Genomic DNA, 10,095 nt, shown 5'->3' on the forward strand with positions numbered 1-10,095 from the left:
ACCGAAAGTATCAAAATGAACGTGCCACAGCAGAGCTAAAATGTTTCCTGAAAACAATATTTATTTTACGTTTATAAATTTTAATTGTGTTTCTACCAAATAGTTGTTTCTATTATATTTCTTATTTTGTTTACCTTAAACGAAATACTTTTAGCAGCGGTTTGATGGGTTAAGGTTATCTAATATATAGTTAATCCATAAAAGGTTCATGTTGTGGAGGCTTTACTAAAAAAAATACTCAAAGATGATGTCACAAAGTTACGTCATGCCGTGACGTCACAAGGTTACACCTAATCGTTACGTCATAAATAAGTACCTTAAAGAACAACAGATAGGGCGTTTACTAGTGTTTTAATTTGGCTCGGTGTTACTAAAAATACAAAAGCCGTATAACAAAGAATTATCACAAAACGAAAAACACTGTTTTGGTTGCCAAATCTGTCATTTTAGAAGATGTATGGCTTTGTGTCCCCCTGAATCCGTCCCTTGGCAATGCTTTTACTTTACGTGTCACAAGACTTCGTTCAACAGACAACACCTCTAAACTTGCAACTTTCGTATTTGTGACATTCAACCTATTCAACCCTATTTAATCAAAGTAGTAGCATTGGATCAGACGGCAACGCTTTTGGCCTAAAATGTTAGGAAAATAACAGGACTACTTAGTTTTACGTAGTTTTTTATTCATGTAAACAATATGCAAAGTTTTGGGTTCTTGAAACGTAGTTCATATATATATTGGCTTAGCATACATGGCAATGAAGGTAAAATTTGCACCCAACAATCTGCCTTTAAAAGAAAGCAAACAAGGCATCAAAGTTTCAACAACAGTTGACGATGACGATGGTAAGATAGGAAGCGTGGTATATGGACTAAATCAAGGAAGTGATTTTTCACAGAACATTGGTGACACGAATACAACTCGCAATTATGTCCCAAGCGAGTTGTTAATTCAACGTGACGAAGCTTTAAAGGTTTGATATAAATGAAACTTAGTTAATAAAAGTATCTTAAATACAATACCGATATAGAAAGCTTTATGGTAGTACATGTGCTGCAGTATCTTCAATATACATTGCGATAAGAATTAAACAGTTTTTTAAAGGAGTATTTAATATTCATTTTGAGTATTAATAATCATTTTGTGACAATTCATCGACAGTCAAAGATTTGGGTTTTATTAATAACCCACTTAGTTTCCCTAGCAATATCATGTTTAAAGCAACAAGCCTTACAACGCTTTTGCGAATAATGGTGTCGATTTTAAGATAACATAAAGACCTTAGGGAAATGTGGTCCAACGGTGCTTTGTAACTTTGCCTTGTGTTATTTAAGGGGCTAAAATTGCGTCGATCCATCGCCCAAAAGCAAAGCAACGATAACCATTCCTGTCAAATACCACCTCACAAAGGTTGTTTTTTCTAGGGGCGGCTATATAAGTTGTGCGAAAAGAAATACACACTCTGTATAGTCTGACTTTACTTTCTTGTTTCTAGCGCGAGGAAGCAGCCCGGGATAGGCTTAAACTACAGGAAAGCATTCACTTGAGGCAAATGCAAGAGTTGCGCGCTCAAGTAAAGAAACTGGCGGTTGAAAACCTTAAACTTCAGCGCTCTTCTTGGGCAGGATCAAACACGAAATCCGACAAGAAAAAGGATGGCAAGGTTAACGTTTTAATGTAGCAACAGCCTCTACTTAGTTTTTAACCTAACTGTGGGAAATTTTAGGAAATGGCTTACCTTACGACATGCTAAAAATCTTTTATAATCTTTAGGTTTCAATTCAAACAATTTTAAGTCTTAAACAGTCAGATAAAAGAGTTTAGATAAATTTGAATCAAATCTAAATTACTTCGTGATATATAATAAGCATTTTTTGTTTACACAAACAGAATGAGCCAAATTGCAAATTAATCCGGATTTTTTTAGAATGAAGCGAAAGTGGTTTACGAGGTTGCTGCATTAGTCAGTTGATGTAAAAATTCCGCTAATATATACGCAACACTATTTAATATTGTTAAATATATGATTAAAGTTTTTGCAAGATTAATTTACATTTCGCTTTCGGATAATGCGGGTACGCATTTTATGCCGATTAAAGCGGTCCGGATTAACAAGATTTATTTGTATTTACCACATTTTTTGTATTATAAATTAAAAGGCTTAGGGCAATAAATTAACAATTAAAATTTGGTGACATTTATAAATTGCACGTTGGTCCATTCCAAGTAGCTTATGCTGTCTTGTTTTATCGCACGCCTGAACAGGGTAATAATGTTTTGTAGAGTCGTGAAGTACGGGAACTGAACAAATCTATCGATTGTCTTCGAAATGAAAACTTATCACTGCAACGGAAGCTAGATGAATTGTCTGAGTTTATTCAGGTCATTAAAAAACATTACTATATTAAAGGTTTACCTTGATATTTTTTCGTTTTTATATTAGCATATTGGTGTTGGCGAGCAACGGAGCTGAGTCGGTCTAGTTTTGAAGGCTCGTCAGTCTTGCTTTTCGTCATTTCGACAAGATTTAGAATTATAAGTTATATTTTCCCCGATATCTAAAGGTTATTAAAGTTTGCTTTTATTAATGCGAAAACTACTAGGCTGAAGTACGCTTAGGCTTTACTTAGGCTTTAAGGCTTTACTAAGCACAGACAGAGTCAAACATAAATAAAGGACATAACATGGAAACACACAATAAGACCAAAAAATCAACAAAAGCAGAAAAATCTAAAAAATTGTAGTATTAATACCAATTTTATTTAGACTTGCCTGCAGTTGACAAATACTAACCTATAACCTGAGGACAATGGTCAACAAGATAGTGGGCAGGCATGTTGAAAAAAGGGCTAGCCCGGGTAAAACAAAACATTTAAAAAAAAACAAAAAACATATTTTTTTACCGATGCTACCTAAACAAATTGTCGTTATGGATTCTGGCTCCTTTCACCACTGGTTAATTGTGGCCTAAGGTTATGGCAATCTTGGACACTCTGAAAACAGTGGTATATTGTGGCCCTCGGGTTGATCTATACATGGTTACATTTGGCCAGCAGAGCAATTTGAGTTTGAAACACTTGGTCTCAAGAACTCTAATGCGGTGAAATCGAAATACACTCAAAATTACATATCAAATTTCAAGTAATTTTTGGATCAAATTTACAAAAAAATAAACGTCAGGTATAGTTTTAAATCAGTGTTTCTCACAGTGGGGATACGAAACAGTTTTAAGAGGTGCGTGAACAATACAACCTTTATCTTACAAAACCCAACTTAAAAGGACTATAGCCTAAAAATTGTATAGTGTCTTTTTGTTGGTTCTTACCATTTTATATAGCTTGTTTTCTATGACAATGTATTTACTTTAACATTCATTTTACACCTTATAATGTAAAAACATTAAAAAGTTCCAAAGGGCCCGCAATGAAAATAAGTAAAAAAAATTGCAAACCAATACAAAGACTATACAATACAGGTTGCCGGCGACATAAAGAACGAGGCGATTAGCCAATGTCGTGAGAAGAATGAAATGATTCACCGTCTTCACGAGGAAAAAAGTATTGCCCAAAAAAATCGGAACGACGAGATTCGAAAACGATTTCAGGTATTTCATTGTAAGATAAACTAAATTCAAGGTTCGAACCTGATGCCAGATAATGATATCTGTACTGGTCCTATACAAGGGTGGTATCGAAGTCCCAGTGGTTCTTAACATTTTTTCAATCGCGCCCCCCTTTGCAATTGTCCTATGCCTTGCGCCCCCCTATGAAAAGCAATTGGGTATTTTTCTATTACATATCTGTGAGACAATTAACATAAAAAGTAGTAAAGTGTATTGTTTGTTGCGCAAGGCGCGAAATTTTTTGATTTTATTTGGATGAATTGGCTAAACGGTAATTCAGGAAGCTTTTCTCATTGGACACACAACTTATTGACCGTGCTCGACATATTAATTTTGGCAAAGCTAATTGTGACAAACATGTTGTGAGGGAACTGACTTCACAGTTGTAAAGCTGCGTTGAAATCACGTAATAATTTTGTCGCCCAAAGCGGAAAAAAAAACATTCCGTTAATTGTGTTTCAAAGGTGTGACGACACGCGATATAAAGGCAATATTGCAAAACATTATCGATTCGCGCAAAAAAATTCGAGTCCCCCTGTTGCTAGCCTGTTATCATATATAAAATATGTATTAAAAATAGTGGAGAGGATTTTAGCGAAAGCTAAATGGTTAAAAATAACTAATCTCTATTTTCACAATGTATGCCCGAGGCACTTCTTTGTTTCCTTTTTTTCCTTTTCAATCTCGACTTGTTTTTATCAAATGTCACGTCAAGTTGCCTTGTCCGCTCGGCGCTGCTTTGCATGAGATCACCTTTCAGAAAGCAATAGTTTTCTTCTGACAGCCTGATATTTTTAGCGGAACAGTGATCGACAAGCAGAAACCTGCTACCAAAGGTTTTTAATTCCTTAAAGATACGCCCTTTTATTCCAAGAGATGTGTATTTCTAATGGACAGAAAACATACAATGGTACTCACAAAGACTTGTGCTAAAAATGTCAACAAAACAGGAAAAAAGAAACCTAGAAAATGGAAGATTATTTTTTTTTCAGTTTTAGTGTTAAAGTTGGCATAAAAAACAGAGTTTGTATCGGTGTATGAGTGGTGCCCAGCCCAATTGCTCAACTTAGATCGCATGTGCACAACTTACCAACGTGTCCAACCCATGCACAACTTTCAACTATACTATATTGTTCTGACTAAACATAGCTCAAATCGGTCGTAAAAGTAGTAATTATAGTCCAAAATCCAAGAAACTATTAAAAATTAGTAGCGAAGTACGCAAATTGCAAAATCATAAACTATTTTTTAGCTACTTAATTACACACGTGTATAGTTACACACGTGTATAGTTACACACGTCTAATTTTAATGTAAAGCATAGGACATTATTAAAACAGAATGAACACGAAACGAAACCATTTAATTAACCACAAAAAGCTAAGTATTGCAGTAGAGCTCGCGCCCCCGTTAAAGAACCACTGCTATAGACCCAATGGAATGTATATTGACATTTCATTCAGTGTTTGTTTATAGGAAGACCGTGTTTTTTTATAGGTAGACAATATTTGTCAGAAATCAAACTGACTCAACAACTTAAATAAATATATTCCATTGATCCCAAGGCAAAACAAGCCTAACACATATTATTTACTTAAAGCTAATGCTTCCATATTTTAGCATTTTGTTTAAACTAATTTTTAAATGTTAAGGTGGAGGGTGAACTGCATTCTCTGAAAAGCTATGTTGATTACACCGAACGTAAATCTCGAGAAAAACAACGAAGCAAGAGTGTGCAGACCACCCATTCAATTCCAGTTCGTATGCATCTCGAACACCATAGCCTCTGTAGCATAAGTGGTTTTGGATTCAAATTTTCTTCAACAGTAAAGGGAAAGCACGCTCCGCCGCTCAAGGATTTCAGCTCGCCAGGTGCCTCTGCCAGTTATAACGCCTTGACCTCCGCTGCAAACAGATGGAAGATTCGCTCGGTCGAGCAAAACTATCGCAAAGACACGCAGGCAATGAAGAAGCGCTTTCTACTAGCTACAACCACGAATATTTCATTGAACCAAAAAATTGCCCAAGGTCACAGTGCTAAACATCACGAAGAGGATACTTGTCTTATTAGAAGCAAACCCATAACTTCTGGAAATCGACATGTTAGCGATGATGAGATTCGAAATAGTTCTCTGCCACCCCCACCACCACCACCAAGACCACAAATATCGAATGGAACCAACGCAAGACAAAAGTTTACCCATCATTCGACTATGATCGGACCTGCAGAATTTGTCTACAACTCCCGAATTGAAATGTAACTTGGCCTCACTGTACCGAATTACCTTGATTTGCACTTTTATTCTGTAACGTTTAGATACTGCCGTAGAAAAAAAATAAATAAAAAAGCTGAATTTTTTTAAATCGCTTTATTTTAAATAAAAAAAACTTTCCTATAGTTTCAACTGACTTTGTTGTATAAATAAATATCACCGTAAATTAATTAGTTTCTTCACGAGACTTCATCGCGAGAAGTGATGACCAGGCATAAAACAAACAAAATAGTAGTAAGTATAGGATATAGTAGCCAATCCTGTCCTTAATTGTCCAGCACCGCATACATTGAAACGAGGTATGGGCTGATAAGAAGATAGAAAAATAAAGAGGTGGCAAATATTTTGACGGGACGATAGAGGGGGGTATGGTATACTCTAAAAAAGTTGATATTATCCCGGAACTTGTTTTGTTGATTTGCAATCCTATAGTAGTGAAAAGGCTATGAATTATCAGGTTCAATTGTGACCTAATAAGAACATATGTTCTAAAGTTACTGGAATCCTTTCAGTTTCATTTGAAGCTAGGTTGGTTCTATCAAAGACACTCATTGCAAACCTAAACCTGGGTTGCATCCGCGTCGTAATCCCGTCGTTGCGGCCACCTGATCCAACAACGATGAACGCAAACGACGGTAAATACTCAGTGTGTCAGAGCATCGTGGAGCGGCTGTTTTTAGCGATGCTCACCACGCCTTAAGAAGAGCTAACAACGCTACGACGAAGTAGAAACTGTTTCTACTTTGTCGGGCCGTCGTAAGAACGTCGGGCGTAAAGCAAGCTAGTTTTAGTGTATTTTCCATTAGGTTTAAGGTTAAGCTAAATCTATATAATTTTGATTTTGTAAATAAATTCTTTAAATTCTCATTTAGGTTTAAAATTTAGAATTGCTGAAACACCAAGTAAGTGCATATAAGTTTGTAGACCACTGGTTTAGCCTGGCTATGTAGGTAACTTCGGTGCTTGTCCGAATCAAGTTGCATATTGAGTCATTGTATTTGGTAAACGTGAAAGAGAGCGAGTATATGATCTCATGCAAACTAAGTTTGATTATTATATTTCCGTCTAAGCGACACTACGGACCAAGCTGTAAAAAATAAAATATTGTTTCTATATTTTAATCTGGATCTCTCTACCTTACAATAAATTTAAACTAAAATAGAGTAAACTTTCTGCAGCAACCCTTTAGTTTAGGAAATCATTTTCATTCGTTGTGAAAACCGGATTATTCGGACCAAATATCTCTCGTTCTCTTGTGAAACTTTAACAACTTTATGTTAGATTTAAAAAAATACTTGACACGCGTGAAATTATAGTATATTAAAACAGTCGATGCGATTCACAAAATGTTACAATGCAATTTTCAACATGGTACAATGTTGCCAAGATTGTGTTTAAGCACGTATCCCAGGCCCCAGCGTTAGTTAATTTAATGTAGGTATATTTAGAAGTTTTTGTGTTAGGCAGAGTTTAAGTAAAAGATAGTAACCTTGAAAAAACGAGAAAAAAGAAAGAAAACGCTCACGCAACTGATAAGCATGTTATTAATCTCCAAAAGGGGCCGCTTATCGAGACGTAGAAAACCGTTCAAAAATTCCCCTTCGTAATCATGGAACAGCTATATTACATCACAAAATGTTTTTACAAAATGTTACAATGTGATTTGTCACTTACTAAGATTGTATTTAAGCACGTATCCCATGCCCCAGCGTTAGTTAATTTAATATAGGTATATTTAGAAGTTTTTGTGTTAGGCAGAATTTAAGTAAAAGATAGTCCAAGTTTAACGTATCCGCGCAAAACTTTTTTTCAAGCGCAATTACCTGCCGGGAAATAACAAAATAAAAGTAAGTATATTTTCTTGGTAAAGTAAAATTTTAATGTTTCCAACTAAGACTATTATGTTTAGGAACTTATTGATGCCTGTTTACGCGTAAAATTTAGGTAGAGTTCGCAAATTTACGAAAAATTGAATTTTCATTTTTAAGCCGTTTGTTAGCGATAGTGATTGAGGTCAAAGCCTAACTTCTTACAATGTGTTTACCCACGCAATACAACAGAGTTCGCGAAATATTGCGTTTATTGCAGGAGTTAACAGTAAGCATTTGTTTTTTCAATGAGGAGTTTTTTCACGTTTGACGCAGTTTAGCACCGGGATTACATATTTGTTTAAACATGACGCTATCAAGCAAGTCTAAGCAATTGCTGCTGCAACCTAAAGTTTTACGTTTGAGAGTTATTCTCAATTGACAAACGTCATAGGTTTTCGTTACTTAAAAGATGTATTGCATGCTTAGCCAAGTGTTGTGCGCTATAGTTTACCGACTTCACATCACATGATTTGAAATTTCTATTTAGTGACACTCAGTTCAAACGTTTAGGCATAAGCAAAATTGGTATGACATTTCAAAAAATATGTTTGCATTATTTATGTCATTTACGAAGTCTTACGAATAACCGGTAAATATTCTATTTAACCTGGGCAACGCCGGGTATTTCGTCTAGTCTATAAATATTATTTATATATGTTGTCTTTGCAAAACTGAAGAAAATCCATAACACTAAGAAGGGCTTTCTAAACATTCAAGTATTTGCTCTTGCTTCATAAATATGAAATTTAATCTGACTGCATATATGTAAGCTTTTAAGTTTATGTTAGTTTCCAAGGAAGCTTGTACTGTTTAGCACTGAGAAAATTATCTGGTATATAACGGAAGAACTCATACGTCACTGTAAGATGCAGGACAAATCGTGTATATATACATAAAAATTAGTGTTGGGGACAGACTTAAACATTTTGTTGCCAACGAAAATATCAATGAAATGGTTGAAAATATCAATAAAAGTGTTTAGATGCAAAAATTCTAAAAGATTCGTTAAATTTAATGTTTTATGTGCCTATATTTTATTTTTTTAATTTTAGATGCCGTTAAATTCACATCAACTGGGTTTGATACTGCCAGCCGTTTGTGTTAGCCTTGTTTTATAAAAACAATCCGAGTTGCATTTAAACAATATAACATGTAACCAACTTTAGTTCCGCCAACAGGGGGCGCAATATGCCAGTGTTCCATTGGTCCCCATGTTCCATGGGTCCCGCACTTCCCATACATGTAGTCTGAAATGCAAACATGCGAGACTTAAATGTCACGGCGTTAGTTTCTGCTGGTCACATGGAATAAGGGTCGAAATAAAACTTTGGGTACGCGCGTCAAATTTTTTCGTCTCTACCAGGGTTTCTTGAACTTGTTTGGCCGTGCCCCGTCGCATAACTTGCCCTTCCTTCCGAGTAATATGTTTCATAGCCACAAAGTTTCAACGTATAAGCAGCGTTCTCAGATTAATGGAAACATCGGACAGTGCAAAGGGGCGCTTGGATGTAAAACTTGCATATTAAACTTAATCTGTGGTTTTCTTTAGCTAAATGTTAGTTTGCTAATGCGCGCATCGGGAAACGTTTTTTGTATTTATTTAGTCGTCTTCTTCCTTATGGACAATCTTTCTTTAGTTGTCTGGGCAGCAGTCGACCAGCCAGCGAATAGTCGTATCGTATAGGAGTGTCAGACCATATGCCCACATGGTGGACAATGTATGGGACGCCGTGAGATAATATTGTCTGAAAAATGTTCCTCCAGACCACAATCGCAAAAGGAGTCCAAATTTGCTCCTATGGTTGACCGAAAGAATCCAACCCCTGTTCTCAGGCTGTTAAGGCGAGTCCAGGCCCGCCGAGGCAGCGATCCGGTATGTATTTTAGACTTTGATAGCTCTATGATCAACCAATATGTGGATTTCTGGTATATTTGAATGCTCACTTATAAATATATGACGCAACTAACCATGCAAATAGATTTACAAGCACCATGCAACAGTCATAAACGAACATGCAGTTAGTATAGAAATCTCTCAAAAAGCACTGTTTTGTGGAAATATTTAAATTCGTACACCGATGTCTTTTTTCAGTTCTGTAAAAACAAATCGTTCAAATTCACTTAAATACAACCAAACATAGGAGTCTAATTCAATGACAAAATAACATTCCGTAATTCGAAAGGAGTGCTTGCCTATCAGATTGAAATAATTGGGATTTTTGTAACTATTCTATTTTTGTCAGTATTGTCATCTGATCAATTAACAATCTTTTGCTAAGAAGCTCGTCATCTTCAAAACCCCATCTTGGCAATGTGGATCCTTCGTAG

General features: G+C 35.7%; 1 protein-coding gene across 1 annotated transcript; it reads left to right on the forward strand.

Annotated features, from left to right (window-relative positions):
• The first annotated feature begins 752 nt into the window (after positions 1-752).
• Positions 753-5,884, forward strand: LOC146164358 (uncharacterized). The gene is made up of 5 exons (XM_083380713.1): positions 753-974; positions 1,497-1,664; positions 2,285-2,383; positions 3,477-3,605; positions 5,276-5,884. The coding sequence occupies exons 1-5, from the start codon at positions 753-755 to the stop codon at positions 5,882-5,884; spliced, it is 1,227 nt and encodes a 408-aa protein (XP_083236839.1).
• The last annotated feature ends 4,211 nt before the right edge of the window (positions 5,885-10,095 follow it).

The sequence above is a fragment of the Ascidiella aspersa genome, chromosome 2 (assembly GCF_963924565.1).
Source record: "Ascidiella aspersa chromosome 2, kaAscAspe10.2, whole genome shotgun sequence".
Lineage (NCBI taxonomy): Eukaryota > Metazoa > Chordata > Ascidiacea > Phlebobranchia > Ascidiidae > Ascidiella > Ascidiella aspersa.